This window comes from Athene noctua, chromosome 1 (genome assembly GCF_965140245.1).
Source record: "Athene noctua chromosome 1, bAthNoc1.hap1.1, whole genome shotgun sequence".
NCBI lineage: Eukaryota > Metazoa > Chordata > Aves > Strigiformes > Strigidae > Athene > Athene noctua.
This window is the reverse complement of record NC_134037.1, coordinates 9,417,989-9,436,561: the sequence shown is the minus strand read 5'-3', so window position 1 is coordinate 9,436,561 and position 18,573 is coordinate 9,417,989. Positions and strand designations below refer to the sequence as shown.

At 46.7% G+C, this 18,573-nt stretch overlaps 1 protein-coding gene across 6 annotated transcripts; it reads left to right on the top strand.

Moving 5' to 3' along the window:
- Positions 1–2,990: 2,990 nt before the first annotated feature.
- Positions 2,991–17,213, top strand: FAM228B (family with sequence similarity 228 member B). Of its 6 annotated transcripts, XM_074895541.1 has the most exons (8): positions 2,991–3,080; positions 4,656–4,740; positions 6,806–6,910; positions 10,739–10,813; positions 11,494–11,691; positions 15,422–15,499; positions 16,340–16,427; positions 16,533–17,213. In XM_074895541.1, the coding sequence occupies exons 3-8, from the start codon at positions 6,818–6,820 to the stop codon at positions 16,715–16,717; spliced, it is 717 nt and encodes a 238-aa protein (XP_074751642.1). In that variant the 5' UTR covers positions 2,991–3,080; positions 4,656–4,740; positions 6,806–6,817; the 3' UTR covers positions 16,718–17,213. The 6 variants fall into 6 exon arrangements, with proteins under 6 accessions (XP_074751642.1, XP_074751643.1, XP_074751641.1 ...); XM_074895542.1 differs by lacking the exons at positions 2,991–3,080; positions 4,656–4,740 and adding an exon at positions 5,261–5,315; XM_074895540.1 differs by lacking the exons at positions 2,991–3,080; positions 4,656–4,740 and adding an exon at positions 5,776–5,874.
- The last annotated feature ends 1,360 nt before the right edge of the window (positions 17,214–18,573 follow it).

Here is an 18,573-nt window from a genome sequence, read left to right as displayed (position 1 = left end):
CGCTGGTTGGCTGAGATGATCCAATGATCCCTTCTGGTCTGGAATTCTTTCAAGTCAGTGGAGCTGGTGATAATTTACACTGGCTGAGGACCTCAGCATGTAATCTGCCTTGCTGAAGAGCCAGCAGGCTGGCATCTCTAAAAACTGTGCTTTACATTAAAGATAATTTACATATAAAAGACAATGTCACTATTACCTGATGACTCCCTCTGCTGAGAATCTGCCCCCAGGGATGGGGTTGTCTTAACAAGAGCTTCATCTTCTGAACACATTCTTCTGAGAATGCCAATGGTGGCAAGAGGTACCCCTGGAAAAACTGCCTGGAAGCATTTGCGAGCTGGTATCATGGGGATTAGGAGAGGATATGGATGACTGTGATGTCGGGAGCATTTTTGACAGTGTCAGGGAGTGCATATTAGTTTCACCACATAACATGACCAGAAGTGCTGTTATTCTGCTGTTTGTCATCTGATGGACAATGAAAACAGATAAGCTACATCTATACCAGCAAATTTAAAGTGCCGGGGAGGGGTTCTCAGTACTGTCAGAACAGCACAGGCAGAGTTTTGGCCTGGGCCAGCAAGCACTTTCCCAAACAATTCTGAGGCACAATTTGCAAAATTAGAATGGCCCAGGACTGCTCCCCATAGGCACCCTGGTACAGCCACTCTGCTCGGGGTTATAGTGTGGGCACGAGTCACTCCACACCAGCAGATCTGGTCACTCCACACCAGAGAATGCACCTACATATATCTTGCTTTACCGGTAGAATCACTGAGCACAAAGTGGTGAAAAAGGACTCCTTGTAAATGCCAGCTAAATGGCATCTTTCTTCCAAAGATCACAAAAAATTAGATTTTCATTTGACATTAGCAATCACCTCCACAAGTCAGCCTCTCAGCACGGCAGCTAGGCTGTACACCCATAACTCGGTCTGTGAGGTTGAAAGAAGCAAATGTATTTAGTAGAGCGCTGTGCTCCCTGCCACTATTGCCACTTTGTGCTCTAGATTTCTGGAGTTTCTACCTCTGCTGTTGCTTCCTAGGACGCTCTTTGATCTCTTACTTTAAAGTCAAAGGTTGATGCACAGACTTACCTTTCCATTATGTCGATGATAGCTGTGTTTTCCACATGCTTTGTTCTGATAAGACTGTTATTTAGCAAAGCCTCCAGCTAGTTCATTTTCCTTCTCTTCTGTAAAAAGAAATAAATGTATAAATGCTCATTCCCCTTCCCTTTTATATTTGAAACCAGATCTTCCTCCTTATGGAATTCAGAGTTTCAGCAGAAGTAATGCTAGGCCCCAGATAACAAAATAAAAATCCTAAAAACAAGAGAGCAGCAGAACAGACCAGGAGGAAAATGGTCGTCTTTCTCAGAAAGGCCACAAAAGTCCAGCTATATTTTTATAGTGTAAGTATTTCTGGGTTCTTTTTTTCCCAGCATTTAATTTTCGTTTCACTGAGGAAACAGTCTGCAGTGAAAACACTAAGAAATGAGATAAAACTTGCTATAACCAGCAGATCTTGTGGGTGGATTCTGGTCCCAGCTTGACCAAAACCAAAAATTATTTTCCTTTTAAATGGTCAGCACTAACATGGTTATTGTTAGACCTCTGGTCACTGCAACACTACTGGGGTGCTGCTTGGGAATAAATCTTACATTTCTCTCATGTGATGGTATCTCTGGTTGTCTGAATAAGGAAAGTTAGATGCTAATTAAATCTTCAGAGAATTGCCACTACACATCTTATGTACTTCAGTTGTGGCCAGCTGCCAGGTGCTGGCAAAGATTTCAGACTGATAGTTCCGTTTGTGTCATTGTGCTCAAGTCAAAATTAGTAGAAAAGTAGGATTTTCTTATCACTAGAGTGCAGCCGTATCATCCGTCAGATTTTCGTTTCATTAAGTCAGTATTACATGATAATTTATGAAATCTTGTAAATAGAACTTAGTAAACTAACTTTGGATAAACCTTGTAGCTTTATTGCTATGTAACCTAGAAGGGTTTATTTTACACGAGGGCATTGGGAATGACATTAATATTGCAATGAAAGCTATTGGGTTTATCAGGCAGTGGACAGCCTGTCATGGAGACATCGGCTTAGAGCATTTATTGTTAAGTCGAGGGCAGGGAGGCTCTGCAGAGAGACCTGGACAGGCTGGAGCCATGGGCTGAACCCAACTGGGGGAGTTTCAATGAGGCCAAATGCCGGGGGCTGCCCTTGGGCCACAACAACCCCCAGCAGGGCTACAGGCTTGGGGAGGAGTGGCTGGAGAGCTGTCAGTCAGAGAGGGACCTGGGGGGGTGATTGACAGCCGGCTGAACAGGAGCCAGCAGTGTGCCCAGGGGGCCAAGGAGGCCAATGGCATCCTGACTTGTGTCAGCACGGGCGTGGCCAGCAGGGACAGGGAAGGGATCTGAGCCCTGGGCTCGGCACTGGTGAGGCCGCGCCTCGATTCCTGTGTTCAGTTTTGGGCCCCTCACCCCAAAAAGGCCATTGAATGACTCGAGCGTGTCCAGAGAAGGGCAACGGAGCTGGGGCAGGGTCTGGAGCACAGGTCTGCTGGGGAGCGGCTGAGGGAACTGGGGGGGTTCAGTCTGGAGAAGAGGAGGCTGAGGGGAGACCTCATGGCCTCTACAGCTCCCTGACAGGAGGGTGCAGAGAGGGGGGATGAGTCTCTTGAGCCGAGGACCCAGCGCCAGGACGAGAGGGAATGGCCTCTGCGCCTGCGCGCCGCCCCTTGCGCCCCCCCCTGCGCTGCTGAACTACCGCTCCCGGCATGCCCCGCCGCGGGGGCCGTGCGCAGCCGCGCTGGGAGCTGTGGTCCCGCGGCATCTACCGCAGGAGGGCGGGACGCGCTCGGCTCGGCGCTGCCCCTCACCTGCCCGGGAGGCCGCTGCCCTCGCTCCTGATTGGCTCGCACACCCGGGCGCTGCCTTTCTGATTGGTGGGAACACCTGCCCACGACGGCCGGGTCCGGGGGAGCGTGCCCCGGTTCGGGTTGCCATGGCAGCGAGGGACGCAGGGCGGCCCGGCGCGGAGGGACCCGCCGTGCCTGTGCCCGGGCCGGCCGGCGGTGGGTGCTGGCCTGCGGGCGGGGAGCCGGGTCGCTGTCCCCACGGGCGGCCCTTCTCTTCCCCAGCGGCTGGCGGTGAGGGAGGAGTGGCTGTTTCCTCCGGCGGTCTGAGACCGTGCCGGGGTGCCGCCGCCGTGTTGCCCACGGCTGGGCTTTGCCCCTTGGCGCGGCGGTGGCTCCCACCGAAGGTATTTCCCGCCTCCCCTGGGGCCTCCCGAAGCCTCGCTGGAGCCGGTGAGGGGACTTCGGTACGGGGTGTGGCGGCGGGGGGAGCGCGGCGCCCTGCTGCCTGCCCCCGCCTGCCCTCGGGCCCGTGGGGCTCGCCTCAGCCTGGGCGGGCTGCGGGGCAGGCTGGGCCCCTGCGGCCCTGCGGGCGCCCCGCCTTCCCCTCACCGCTGTCACCCCTATCGCTGCCTCTGAGGTGCAAGGCGGCGCCAGGCCTTTGGGCCGTCTGGACGTGTCCCCGTTATCGGTTAGCTTAGCATGCACTGCCGCTAGGTTCTGTTCAGAGAGCTGCCCTGTTTGTCCGAGAGGCCGGGGCTCTCCTCCTGCTCTGTCCTGGCACCTGAGGGAATCAGAGGGGACCAAGCACCAGTAAAGGCAGGCAGCTGTGCTTGCAAAGCTTGGCATCCCCGAATGCCAGGAGATGTAAGCCTACAGGCGTGGCCAGCACAAAGGTTTTTGTCGGAAAGGGGCTTTTGAGAGGGCTGAGGCATGTGTGAGGATACTTTTTGTCACAGAAAACATCACAATCTGTCTTAAGGCTGCTGCAAAGACTCATGTTTGGGCAGAGACTGTAAATTTCCGCAGATGGGTGTTTGGGGGAGAACGTTCTGCTTTATTGAACAGGACTCACGAGGCAAGAGAAACCTGTATTAAAAAAAAATTACTGATATAAATCTGTACTGCTGACAGCAAAGTAGGATGCAGGTATATCTAGCAAGGAATTTTAGGCAGGTTATTCTCAGATTTGCTCATAACATCCTAATACAGAACAGCCAGCCAGCTCATGGGGTTTAGCATTTGCAGACACAACTGTTAAATTAACTTCAAATCTCATATCTGCTCAGACTTTGGAAATCCTTCACTGTGTTTCTATCCCAACACATGATTAAACTTCTGGTTTTAAGACCTGCAAAACAAACGGTGTCTCATGTAAGTAAGCCTGCCTTTCCCAGCCACAGAGAGTTGGCATCTCATAGCAAGAGCCAGACAAAACAGAAGGAGGAAGAATTAAGATTCTGTGGCAGCTTTAGCTATTAATATTGGGGGAAAAAATCTGCAGCTAGAGACTTTACCACATGTGATTTCTCTAAGGCAGATTGCTACAGCATGCAGATTTTCTGTGTTTGCCCTGTTCTGTCTCTCCTGGGGTCCCAGCCCTCTGTGATGAGAGCAAACATCTCCTTTGCTTTGTGCTCACAGAAAAGATCAGCCTTTAAGACAGATGAAGTTTTAGTACTAGTTACTGAAAACACATGAAAAGGAGGCTAGTGGGGGTGTTTGTTTTTTGTAAACTTAGAATCTATAAAAATATGTATTTTCCTAATCTTAATCTTGTCCGGGGATTTACAGCATCTGTATCTCAGAAGAACTAAACTGCTTTGAGTGGAAGGAAATCTGCAAAAGATGGCCTGAAGTGTGGCACTGCTGCAGCTAGGTAGGATATATTGTTCATAGGGAAGTGTGTTGAAATGCCAAGTTTGTAGCACCTCCAGCATCTGGATGTTTTTCGGTCCTCTGTTTGCCTGTTCATTTTATATCGGAAATTAGTTCACTGATAATCAGGGTGCACTTGCTGTTCTTTATCTATGTCAGTAATGTAGTGCACAGCCTCCTCTAATCAGTCATTGCAGGATGAAGAATAAACGGTGAGAATCCTTCCCCTGCTCCTCAGAGACCACGAGGTTGGATATGGTTTACAGCATTCCCTGGAACTCAGTAGACTGTTTTGGACTGTCTGGAAAAAGAGGAAATCGTTTTCTGAGCAGGGAACTTCTCACAGGGAATATCAGCCTCCATGGCAGGCACGACACTGCAGAAACCATGGGGCACATGTACACACAAAAAAATCTGCATTTCCAGATGGAGAAAGGTACCTGCTTTCCAAATCAGGTAGTAGTGTCCTAATTGTAAGCCACTATTTTACGCTGTGTCTTTTGTCTCCTCTGTACAGCGCAGGCAGGAAATCATGTTACAGGAAGTGCCTGCTAGCCTGCCACACTGCTCAGGCTGGTATGTACTTCTGCTTTTGGAAGCTGTTTTATAGGGGCTGAAAAAAATACAGTAGAGGATTGCAATGTTTGACCTATTCCACTGTGAATCTTTTGATTTTCCTTGTGTCTCATGAAAGAATAGAAGTCTCTCAATGCTACGCAGGAGGGAAGTCTTTCATACCATGTGCGTTACATTGTTTTTTTTCCTTGCTTTGGTTTGTCCTGGACTACATGGCAGAAGTGAGGATTTTTCTTTTATAGAAGCAGGTGAAGTGAAGGACATGAGCTTGCAAATTCAAGTAAGGTAATTTTCAGAACTTGACTGGATGAGGTGCTGAGCAATCTTGTCTATGAGGTTGGTTGTTCTTCAGGCAGGCAGTGGGACCAGATGACCTTAAGAGGCCCCTTCCAACATGTGCTTTCCTGTGGTTTCTGACTCTTTCAGTCAGAAAAGACAGGAAAACATTTCTGTGAGGAGGCCGGAATATCTAGCAGATGAGTCTGTCAGTGCATCACAGGGGGGAATATCAAATGAAACAAAGAAAGATGTAGATTAAAGACTTCACCTTGAACGAATGGTAAGAGATTTGCAGTCCAGAGATGTCAGGTGGGAATCAGGCAGTATAACTGAAGTGCTGGGTTGGACAGAGTAAACTCTTAAGTGTTGTCTTGTACAAAAGAATGTTGTTTTCTTGTATGAATACCTGATTCAGAGAGTCTTTGTAGATTCATTTAGCTAGATGTTGCCACAAATAATTGAAGAACAGATTTTTTTTTCATAGCTGAAAGATGTGGCTGAAGAGTGTGGAGGTCAGTATCTCTGCAGAAGTAAGCTTTTCTTTTGGTCTACTCTTTACCTAAGGAATGTTGTGAATACATTGTTTCCTGGAAGCAGTGTGCCTTCAGAATCTGCAATAAATAGAGGTTTAAATGGAGGTTCCTGTAAAGGCCATTTTGCTTCTGTGGTTCTACTGTCTGTAATAAATTGATACAAATATGTGCACGTACAGTAGAGGAGATGGAATTTTCTGGCTGGAGCTCAGAGTTAGTGCGTCAGCATAAGCCTCGTCTGGTAGAATTAACTTTCAAATCCACTAAAATGCAACCATCCCTATGGTGGAATGTAGTGGTTATTTGAGAGTGACTTTTATGTAATTGAAAAAGACACAAAGGAAAGAAGTAGTAGTCAGGAGGTGGAATGTTTTCAAAGCTGACAAGCATTCTGGAATAATTTGTGAATAGCTTTGTTCTTTGAAACACAGTGTACTACTATCCATTGCTCATGGAGATGAGGACAGACAGTTACTATGAGAGAGTGTATCTGACTATAAACCTGATACTTCATCTCTCTGTTTAACTTAACTGTGTTAGGGAAATGCTGCTGGTATCAGCAGTTAGAATTCCTTTAGAGATTTGTTTCATTGTTTGGTGGGAATTGTAAGAAAACTAGGGTTTTGCTGTTTATACAATAGCCTAATATGTTTTTGAATATTTTAATGTTTCTCCCAGGCTAGTCCAACAATGCATAGTGTGAATAGCTCAGAGACTCCCTGGCTACTAAGATTTACATGTCCAAGACCTGTGAGAGAACACAGTCACCAAAGGCCTTGGCAGGTGAGTGACTCATTCAGTTCATTCAGTTGTAGATTCTAATGTGAAGTACCCAAGTTCAGGACACATGAAACCAGTATCTGTAACTGGGATCCCAGAATATTTGGGTGTAATTGAGCTTCTGTCTTGGAACTGGCCACCTAATACTACCAAAGTTCTGGACAGCGATCTGGTTGGTCTGTCTGTGCTCCAGGACTGCAGTCCCCAGCATGTGCCTGAATTGATTTATGAGTTCTCCTGAGCAGGAAATTTGTGCTTTAGCCTGTCCCTTCTAGGCACACTCAGAAATGTGTATTACAGGAAGATGGGTGTGCTCTGTTCTTGTTAACTTGTCAGAGTCTGCCTGTTGTTCCAAGTTTTGCATGAGGCTTCAAGAGCAATCCCAGAAGTTAAAGCTGGTCAGCAGCGTGAGTACATTGAGAAGTTGTATCAGAGCCCATCTACATCTGCATGAGTAGGCTGATGATTCAGTAAGAGGCACTCTGATATTACAGTAGGTGCTTAAACTGTGAGTGGGTAGAATTGGACATATATCTCTCTATATATATCTTTCTTCAAAGCAGAGTGCCCAAATCATTAAAACCATGGCTTTAAATTGGGATATCCCAATCTCTGTTGTTTCTGTTTCATCTGTGTGAAATGTTCTCCATCTCCTATCCTGGAGTATTCCTGGGAGCTGCTACAATGATGTTTTGTTGTACTTCCTGCACAGAAATAATGAAGTTTGCAAGGCAGCACAGTGTGAAGGTGTTAGGTGGACTTCTTACCACTTCTTACCAGTCTATCCCACTTCGTAGCCTGGTTGTGGAACCTAGATGAGAACCTGATCTATGTAAAGCAGGTTGGCTTTTTATACAGGCCTCTCCCTTTTTTTACATTTATCCAGAGTTTCTCTTCAGCACCAGCAAAGAGCGGTGCAGCAAATACTTTTGACTTCAGTAGACATTTTGGGGAGAAAAATAATACCAAAGTTTGGCTAACACGGAAGGGCTTCTGTTATGTGAAGGTATGAGTGGAGGAGTGAAATGGAATGGAAGGTATAAAGGGAGGAATGAAAAATGCTTATTTGCAAAGTCCTGTAAAATCTGAGATATAGTGGTCATTGGGAAGGGGAACAAAGAACTCTGGAAATAGCAATCCAAGGGTGTTTATTGAACCCTTGCATCCTTTTGAGGCAGCTTTACTGAGTTCCATGCATTTTGGTGTGTGGAAAAGTTTCCCATAAAACCTTTAAACAAGCTTGTGACTAGTTGGAATTACTGACTTATAGAACAGCCCAGGCTGAAAGGGACTTCAGAAGATCATCTGGTCCAACCTTTCTTGGGAAAGAGACACTGGATGAGGTTATCTAGCACCCTTTCCAATCACATCTTGAAAACCTCTGGTGTTGGGGACCCCACGACAGCCCTGGGGAGGTTGTTCCAGTGAATGATTCACCTCACTGTAAAAAATTTCTTTCTTACACTGAGATGAAACCTCTCCCAATGGAACCTGTTGCCCCTTGTCTTCTCCATATGGCTCCTTGTGAAGAACGAACCTCTTTGTAGCCATCCTTTCGGTACCGGAATACTGTGATAAGGTTCCCCCTGAGCCTTCTCTTCTCCAAGGAGAAGAGACCTAACTCCTTCAGTTGACAGAGACCTAATTCCTTTGGTTCTGTAAGGATTCTTCAGACATGTATCATCATGACGGAGAACTTTTCACCTGTTCACCAGTGTGTGTTCTGAGTACCTTCTGCTAGTGGTTCTCAGCTGGAGAGGGGGCTGTGTCTCCCTGGTGCTCTTAAGGTACTAGATTTAGAAAGTTCTGTGATTATGTGAAATAACATCTGTCAGGTGTAACGCAACATGCTGGTTATTTCAACCAGTAGGATGAAAGTGTCTCAAAACATGTCAGAAATTTAGATTTCTCCCTTCTCATTTGTTTTGTTGTTTGTTTGGTTTGGGTTTTTTTTTATGCTGTTTATCTCCTCCCTGCTTACTCTTATGTTTGATGTCCTGCTCATGTCAGGATAAGAAGCCTGTTGGAGTGTGGGGCTGGTCAACAAGGTCAAGACATGACTGGAAACTATGCTGTTTATTGGGATCAAAAATTAATATTAAGCACAGGGAGTATTTTTCCATTCTGTGCATCAGTTGCATTCCTTGAGTCTTGCACTGCCACCAGCATTGTAGGCTTGTGCAAAAGTGTGGTGGCTGTAGCTCAGTTTTTAAATGGCACAAGGAAGTCACAGCAGGGATGACTCTGAATACACCTATGGAAACCACAGGAGGCAGGCAGCAGGTCAAATGTGAATATTTCAGCCCTGTCTCTGCCTTAGGTCCAAGTAAAACAGGGTCACACCAGGATTAACTTGTGCTGGTAGAAATATTTAATATGGATGTGCTGAAACTGATTTTAAACTTTTAGTGATAACTAAACTGGTAATAGCATCTGTGCAACTCATGTGAAGTGCAAACTTGAAAGTGATGGCAGTCATAGACACAGTAAACTGAGACTTGTTTCTCAGCTGGGACAGGCTGTGAGCGTGTCATGTGCAGCGAAGCAGCCAACGTGGTGGTTTGTGAAGTTGCCTGCCTGTTCTCTTCGGCTCAGCTGGAGCAAGTGAATCAAGTTCCTATCAGTGTCTGAACTGAGGGTTAGTCCCAGAAAGCAGAACAGATTGTAAATTTGTTTTAGCTTCACTGAGATAGTCTGTCTAAAACAGGTTGCATTTTAGTTTCCTGCATTGCAACTTCCTGACTTTTTGGTGTAATGCTCAAAAGCCTGTAATTTTTTTTTTTATAGTGGATTCTTCAAGATAAATTTTGCTGTGGAACTAAACTTCTTCATGAATTTGCTGCTTATAAAAGCTGCTTATTGACTCACGAAGACAAGATCTTTCTGGTTAACCCACAGAATTGGTGCTGCCTGATCATAGGGGAGATACCCCCATGGCATGCTTGCTCTAGTCTTGGCTGGAGAGACTCCATCCCCCAACGATAGACAAATTCGGCCTCTATTGCTTGTGCTCTTTGGCCAGAGTGCAGGAGTTGCAGCCAATAAACCACGTTACAAGGAATTACCTGTTTAAAATTCAAATTGACAACAGCAGTGCACTGCTGGTGCTGTTGGTTTTAAATCACGTTTTAGCGTCCTCATATTCATGATGCAGGGAACAGTTTCTCCCTATTCTGATCTTCAGGATGAGTAAGATGAGGATGATGCAGGTGGAGAATGTGGCTGATGTCACAAAAGTAACTGAGATTTAAAATGCAGACAAATTCATGAGCAGAGACAGCAGCAAGGCAGTTTCCTGCTTTGGAAAGGTTTTTCTCACTATCTTTCCTCTTACACTTCACTGTTTTTCTCTATTTTTTCTTCTATATTTTTATGAATTCCTTGACATAATACCTCATCAAATTTATTTGATTGCTAGTTGTGTTTTGTGGCTGTCTCTGAAAATGAAGATGCAAAATGATGCCTCTTGCTACCTTCCTGGGGTGCGTGGGAGCAGCAGCGGCAAGCAGCAAGCGGTGGTGTGGGTGCAGTGAGGAGCAGCCAAGGAGGTGTATGGTCTGGTCCCACTGAACATGTACGTTCCAGTTCTTCCAACACTCTCCCGTTGCTACATTTAACCCAATTACTCAGAGGAAGTGTCACAAGGGTTTGTCTGCCTGTGCTATTCTGCCAGCTGGGTTATGGTATAATGTGCCTTTAATCACAACACAAGTAATTATTTTGAATTCAAAGGTAATTCCAACTCCTACTCCTGCTTTGTCCAAAGTCTTGCTTTGTCCTGACTCCAAAGTCCTGCTTTGACTTCATGTGGGTTTTTTTATGTTTTGTTAGGCAGCACCTGATGTAAGTCAAGACATCATTGCTTCTGCCCAGTGCATCTTGGACAGAGAAAATTATTTTGTGAGGGTAAGAAGTGGTATCTCTTCTCTCATTTGCTCTGTGCTTTCCTGCATGTCAATGTTTTTTCTCCATCAGTGACTTAGGAGAAAATGTCAGTTGTCTGTATTCTTGAAAAACTAAATTTAGAAGTACAAATTTCTGGCCTCCTCAGTCTCCTCGGGATAGGACTGAAGTGGTAAACCTAAATATGGGCTTAGGGATCATCCGCCTTTGGTGATTTACCCGCCTGTTTGCAGCTCACTTCTGTTCTCTGGGTGTGATTAGGTGGTCACTGTGGGCCTGTGGATTAAGGGCAGGAGGGCTGGTCTGTTCTAGCAGATCGCCAGCGCTGCAGGGGGAAGGTCCTTGTCCTGCTGCCTGTCTTGCACAGCCTGGTGCTTATCAGACCCCCAGTCTGAAGTGATTTCGGCTCACTAACCCGGTGAGAGAAAGTGAATGATTTTCTGCCAGTCTTGCACTACAGATTGAAAAATTAGAGTCTGAATGCTACAGCCTGTGCAAGGGAGAGCTTGGAAACAAGTGATGGGAAGTGGAGAGGGAGGAGCAGAAAGAAGGGCTGGAAAACAGAGCCCTTGTCTCAGAGACCAGCCAGATCAGGACAGCCAGGCTGCGTAGCTTCACCTGTGGAATCTTTAATGTGGTTGGCCAATAGGTTGTATGGTTTTTATCTTCCATTTCTTACTTAGGAGGTGGACAGATATTTGAGGCACAATGATTTCTTAAATCTGAGAAAGAAGGAGATCCTGTACAAGAAATGGCTTGAGGATGTTTCAGAGCCACTGCTGCAGAAAATTGAGGACAAAATGGACAGGCAGTCAAGCGAAGAAATACGGAAAAGGAAAGAAGAACAACTCTCTCTCTATTTAAGCTACTGTAAAAAGAAGGTATCAATAAGAAGTAAATTTCTGTCATGGAGAGGGTTGCGTACAGAGGGTTGTGGACAAGATCAGGGTTTTAGCTGTTACTTGCTGTTCTGTTGAGTAGCCTGGAGTTCAGATATGCCCTACCTGTAATTTTGCTTCCCAAGGACTTCTGTAGTGGTGACACATCATTACAGCTGTTTAAGATCACCATCAGATACAAACGGTAGCATTGTTTGGTGTAGTGAGCATGTGCTGGGGTCTGGATATGGTGAGAGACCATACTGGGGTGAGTTTCCCTCTGTGAGCCAGACCCGTTAGAGGGAAACCCTTGAGCTCTGTCAGTGGAAACCGAAGGCTGAGTCTGTGACCAGGGAGCAGACAGCAGTCTCATGCCTCAGGAGTTCAGCTAGAGCAGTACTGCAATATGTTGGCAGAGCACAAGTTAAACCATTTCATGGCTTTGGATGCTACTGATCCAGCTTTATAAAAGAAAAAAAGGGGGGAACAGGATGACAGAAACAATTTTCTTAAGTCAGCATGTAGGTGAATAGAGTCAGCTCGTGGATTCTGTAGTTCAGTGTGCTTCAATACTCATAGAAATTGCAGTCACTGAAGGAAATCTTTGCTTGGTTTTGATCATTTTGCTCTGAATTTCACACCACTGTTGAGATTCCATGACTCAATTTTCTGCATCTGAGGAATGGATATATAGAGCAGTAAGAACAGTTCCATCATCTGCCACAAAGAGAATAGTATTTTATATAGAGCAGACTTTTGTTGTCAGTGGAAACCACTGCACAGTGGAGTTATGAGACTGTAAACAAGCTTCCCATCCAGAAATGAAAATGTCATGGGAGCTGTGCTGTTTTAATGAGAGCAGATGATCTCTTTTATAAAGATCTTGTGTGAAAGGCCCATGCATTTAAACTGCAGATAACGACAAAGGACTCAAGTCCTGAGATTTAGGACGTGTTGGGTGTGCTGTCTGTGTCTGGGTCTGCATCAGTCCATCTTGCAAGCTTCTGTGTCAGGTCAGGACTTTGCTGGGTCTCCTCCAAAAGCACAGTGTCTGGTGTACTGGGGTGTGTCCTTCTCCCTGAACAGGCACAGCACCAGTGATCAGCCTCCAGCTTTTCTCCCTGCTCTGCGGTGGCTTGATCATTAGCATTTCTGAAAAGCAGGCTGCAACCTTTCAGAGTAACAGGACACTTGATTTGCATAAATTTGCATTAATTGTGGCAGCAGGTGATAAATCTTGCAGAATCTAAGACAATTCTGTGGATTGGTTGATCTACTGAATTCTGGCTGTGCGTTCCCCCCCCCCCCCCCTTCACAGAATCGTCTGGGTTGGAAAAGACCTTGAAGATCATCCAGTCCAACCATTAACCTCACACTGACAGTTCCCAACTCCACCAGATCCCTCAGCACTGGGTCAGCCCGACTCTTCAACCCCTCCAGGGATGGGGACTCCCCCACCTCCCTGGGCAGCCCATTCCAACTCCCAACAACCCCTTCTGGAAAGACATGCTTCCTAATAGCCAGGGATATTATTTTTGTCCATTTTCTTTTGCTCTCTCCCCTGCTATTAGGCTTCTCCTTGTCCTGTTCCCCAGATCTCCTCACCTTCCTGTGTCTGTCACCAGTCCATTCCCCCTTTCCGTATCTGTTTGTCCTCCAGTCTCTCATTCTCTTTCTGTCTCCAGTCCACCCTTTTACTCCATCCCCAAGTCTCCCACTCTTTTGCCCCTCTTTCTTCTGTCAGACTCCCCAGTGTTGTCTCTCCCTCTCCTTGTTGCTTCTGATGATTCCTCCAAGTTCTCCACTGTCCTTTGCTTTCCAAAGCTGTCTTCTCCCCCTTTCGTCCATTCTCCTCCTTCCCTCTAACACTTTCACTGTCCTTCCAGGTTCCTCCATCTCAGTCCTTCTTGTTAGCTCACTTTTCTGCCTCCTTTTTCACACCATCTGAGCCTTCATTCTTTACCTCCCTTCCTTGACTCTCCATTGTTCCTGTGACCTGCTCGTACATGGTTTTTTTCACCTTAAATCTGCCTCCTTTTCACCTCCATTCTCACCTCCCCCTTACTTCCAGTCCCAGGGGCACAGACTGCAGATGTATAGTGAGATGGCTGGTCAGAGCATGAAGATGGCAGCAGTTCTACTTTTCTCCTAGCCTTGGCAAAAGTGCCACTCTGCAGCCCACAAGGAGGAGGAAGTTTCCCCAGCCTGGGTTGCTGCTGTGTTAGCCACAACTCAGCTTCTGGTAGTCCGGGATAGCGTAGGCTATCTGCTGAGGTGCTGCAGAGTAACAGACCCTTCCGACTTGCTTTTAAGATCAGGCTGTTGCTCTGCTGTCTGCCAAGGGGTGTGTGAGTGAGAATACGTCTACTGCGTGAAGGGATCAAACACGGATGTGCTGTGCAGCACCTACCACAATCGACCGAGGTCTCAGCACATTGTAACGGGCTGATATGGAATAATAAACCAAGGGGTGGCACTAAAACTCTGCAAATTGAGGCATGTTAGGGCTGAAAGCTTCCAGGGATGGAAAGAGGAGACAGACAGTATAGGCCGCTGCTTGCTCTCTGCAGAGTTGCCAGGTTTTTGGGTTGGACTCGTCTTGTAGCACTCCTGAACTGTTCACATTAAAACATGGGTTTTCCAACTCTCAACTTGAAAGCACATCCACAGATGGCCAAAAAGAAGGGGGCTGTGTAGGGCTGTGACCCAGAGGGCCATGGGATGATCCCTTCCTTCCTGGGACCCCTGGAGAATCATCTGCACAAGGAAGCTGAAAAACTTCATTTGCAAGGTTTTGAAAGAATAACTGAGAGTAGTAGGGAGGAGTATTTTATATGCTTGCCCTGTTCTTACTATTCTTAGGGCATCACTTGTGGCCTCTGTTTTTGGGGTTTTTTTTACTTCTATGTTTTGCTTTCTCTTTTGTAGAGCTCTTCTTTGATGCAATTTAGGTAAGTCCTGGCTTACTGGCTGTAAATAATGCATTGTAATTTGGAGACAAATGGTTGTAATTCACCTTTCTCAGCATCAGGCTTGATCAGTGTGTCGACCTCAGTCTCTGTTCAGCTTCTTGGTAGCCTGTGCCACCTGGTGTTCTTTGGTCTTGGCATCAATAGTGAACACCAAGCGGTGGTACTTGCTGTTCCTCAGCTAACTCTGGTCACGGGGAGCTGGAGCTGCTGACTATGAAGTTTGCTGCAGGCAGAGTTCTTGAGGTGGAGCTGCGGTCTGGACCACTGAGTATGGTTCAGGTCTTTACGCGTATCTATAGACAGAAAAGCATGCTCATGACCTGGACGTGGAGCTCACATCTTGCAGACCAGTAACTTGCCTGGGGCTATGGTGGTGGGGGCTCAGCAACCTCTTTAATTTTTTTTCTTTCTAATATCTGTTTCCTTCTCAGTCAAAACATTTTCCATTGAATGGAATTTCCATTTTCTTGACTGCCCTGGCTGTGATTAGCATTTTAGCCTGTAATCATTTCTGGATGCTTCCTGAAATAAATTTATTATATATTTATGCCTACGATAAATTAAAATGGATGGAGGAATTTTTCTGTCACACTTCAGTCACCTTCATTCAGAGGTGCAGTGTGTGAAAATTTGGGAGTCCTTCTCTGCGCTGCCTCTGGTGCAGTGTTCATACCATGCCTGGCCATGGAATACCTGGGCTGGCTGCTCTCTCACTCGTTTACCACCAGCAGCTTCTGACCTGCTGCCTGCTTCTCCCACAGGGCTGTGTGGCTTTGGAAGCTTATGACCCGTCAGAGTACGATCCGTTCTTCCTGAAGACAAGTACAGACTGCTGGAAGGTGTGATGGTTATTTATGCTGTGAGGTTTACAGGCACCCTTTGATCAGCAGGAAATTAATGGTTGGAGAGGAGGCAGCGTGTGTTACTGACGTGCTGCTGTGGGACTGGTGTAGAGCAACACATTGTAGTTTTATTAACTGAACAAAGAAGGGTCCCAGCTCCTAATGCATTTAAGCCCAAGAGCATTTGAAAATGATTTTCACTGGGAACATGGTTTGGATCCAGACTCAGGCAGATTTGGAGGCACAATAGGCAGTGGCAGTGGGGGAGGTTTGTTTTCCTCATTTCAAAGTCGCTGTGGCAGTGTGGGAAGTGTCCTGTCTAACGGGGGTTGGTGAGTTCCCAGGCAAGCTGGGTGTGTGCTCTGTAAAAGGAAATCATCTGACAGTTCAGATGATCTTTACAGAAACTCACTCAAATGCACCAAAGACTTGGGTACCCAGTACAAGAGTTAGGGAGGACTCGGACACAAATCCATGAAGTGCAATTCTTTAAATCCCTTCTGGATGGTCTGAGCCCTCAGCAGCTGTGGGGACTGAGCCGACACCTCATTGCAAAGTGCCACGCAGGGTTCATGGAGATCAGCTGCCTCCAGGAGATCAGATCTCGCATCTGTGCTCTGGCTTAGTGGCAGAATTGTTGAATGCATTATGGTCTGCCTGAGGAGCTGAGATGCTCAGCGTTTCTCAGGTCTGTGCCTCATGATTTTATTCATAAAAAATGAGGTTGATGCTCCTTCCCTGCTAACCAGTGGTTCACTTCTGACTTTGGTCTTTTGAGACTCTCTAACAGAGTACTTGTGTTGGTGCATAAGCGTGAAATAACTGTCTCTGTCACAGGTTTCAATACCAACTTTACAGGATCCTCTGTTAAAAGACATTCAAAGAAAGCTTATTGAGACAGGCATTATCAAGCAGTGTGAGACAGGTATTTTAAACAGTTGTTATCCCTTGGAAGTGTTTCATATTGGGGGGACCATCCTTGCTTGTGACAGTAGATGCTCACACAAAACACTTGTTACTTTCCTGCCAGGAAGACCGTGCTCTACCAGAGAGCTGAAGGAGCTCAGGAAGGCAGAACTGCCACTGCTCCCTTTGGGCCGGCAGCGGATGGACGCGACTGCGTGGCCCAAGCTCCCACACGCCTACATTGCTAGTGAGGCCCACAAAACCAAGAGGTTGTTTACTGAGAGGCAGTGCAACAGCTACACAGGATGAGGCGCAGCAAAGTATTTGCTAAAACTTCCATTTCATGGTGAATATTGTTTAATTGTATATTTCTACTGAGAAAGGAGTGTTGGTGAAGGGAAACCTTCAGGTATGGAGTGGATAACAGGATGTATTAAAGTAGAGCATTGCTGGCCAAGCTGAGTCTTGAAATAAAGTGGATTTGGTGGGGAGTTTTTCCTGCATTTTCTGCGTGCAGCCTGGCAGCCAGCCCTACAGGTCAAGCCATGGAGTATCTCCTGGGTGCTTTGGTGGAAGATCTGAAAGTATTTCATGTTCATACTTGCTTTGGGTTTGGTGGGTTTTTTTGTTACTAGTTTCTAGAATTTGGGAGCAGAGCGAGGTCACACTTATATGGTTGATGTTGGAAGGCATGTCTGGAGCTCATCTTGTCCAACCCCACCACTCAAGCAGGGCCACCTACAGCCAGTTGCCCAGGACCATGACCAGATGGGTTTTGAATATCTCCAAGGATGGAGACTCCACAACCCCTCTGGGCAACCTGTGCCAGTGCTGGGTCACCTTCACAGTAGAAAAGTGTTTCCTGATGTTCAGAGGGACCCTCATGTGTTTCAGTGTGTGCCCATGGCCTCTGGTCCTGTCACTGGGCATCACAGGGAAGAGCCTGGTTCTGTCTTCTTTGCACCCTCCCATTAGGTATTTGTAGACACTGAGGAGGCTCCCCCTGAGCCTTCTCTTCTCCAGGCTGAACTTGGTCCAGTTGAACAAGTCCCAGCTTGCTTGGCCTCGTCTCATGTTTGCTCAACCAGTGTCCCCTGACCGTTGAGGTAGGGTCTGCATCCTGCCTCCAGCCACGAGGCTGGTACTCGTGCCGAGGGAGCTCCACCACTCCAGAAACTTGCATCCTATAGCCAAGCTTCTTCACAGGGTTTTTTGGTGTAGAGGCTGGTTGGACTCAAAATGCAGTAGAGGTTGCTAACAGTGAACTAATCTGGAGCAGGGATGCGGCTGCCCAAGCTGGGAACACTAGAGAGACCCAGCTGGCCTGCCCTGACAGAGGAGCATTTGCCGTCAGCAAAGTGATTTATTTATTTTTTTAAAATTATGTTGTTTTTTTTAAAGTCTCAGTGCTCTGATTCACCCCTCTTGAAAGCTCTGTGTTCTACACAACCCTTAAGGGAACTCCTGCTCCCCAGTGACAAAAACATGAAAGCTGAACTGGGAGCCTGATGTCCTGAACCTGACCCACTCTCTCCCCCCAGCCCCTGCCCTAGAGTTTCATGCCTCCTACCAGCGCATGTTTAGAGCCGTTATAGGATAACGGCACATTCTAGAAGGAAAACTGGTCACAAAGACAAACATTTCCTGGAGTGACTCAGCAGGGAAAAGAGCTGGTGCAGGAAGCTGTGCTGGGCTACTGCTGCCTTCATGCTGCACGGACTGGCAAGAGTTTTTTTACCTCTGTTTAAAGGCAGAAAGTCAGAGAGCCAGTGCTGTCAGCCATCCTCGAGCTGACTGCAGTGGCAAGCACAGCCAACAAAGTACCACCTGCAAAATGTTACATCTTCTGCCAAAGCAAGTGACGACAGGCCTGGTCTGCTGGCAAACTGCAGTAAACTCGCTGTCTTAAATACACGGTTCTGAAGGAGTGAACCCAGCAGCCAAAGAAATGTTTGGGATGCTGCTCCTGTTATTTCCAGCTCCAGTCCCCAATGCTCTACAGGCCAAACCCTACTATTTTAGGAGGTTTAACTTGGGCTCAGCCCTACAAAGACAGTGCTGATGTTCTCTGGGTGACGGAGTCTTTGTATTAAAGGAGATGAACTGGTGAGAAAAGTTGAAGGCTGCTCACCCCTCTTCTACCCAGAGCAGGATCTGGCTGTTAC

Coding starts and splice junctions, on each gene's coding strand:
- FAM228B (XM_074895540.1), top strand. Junction 6,911..10,738: donor GTCACCAAAGGCCTTGGCAG/GTGAGTGACTCA, acceptor ATGTTTTGTTAG/GCAGCACCTGATGTAAGTCA. Junction 10,814..11,493: donor GAGAAAATTATTTTGTGAGG/GTAAGAAGTGGT, acceptor TTTCTTACTTAG/GAGGTGGACAGATATTTGAG.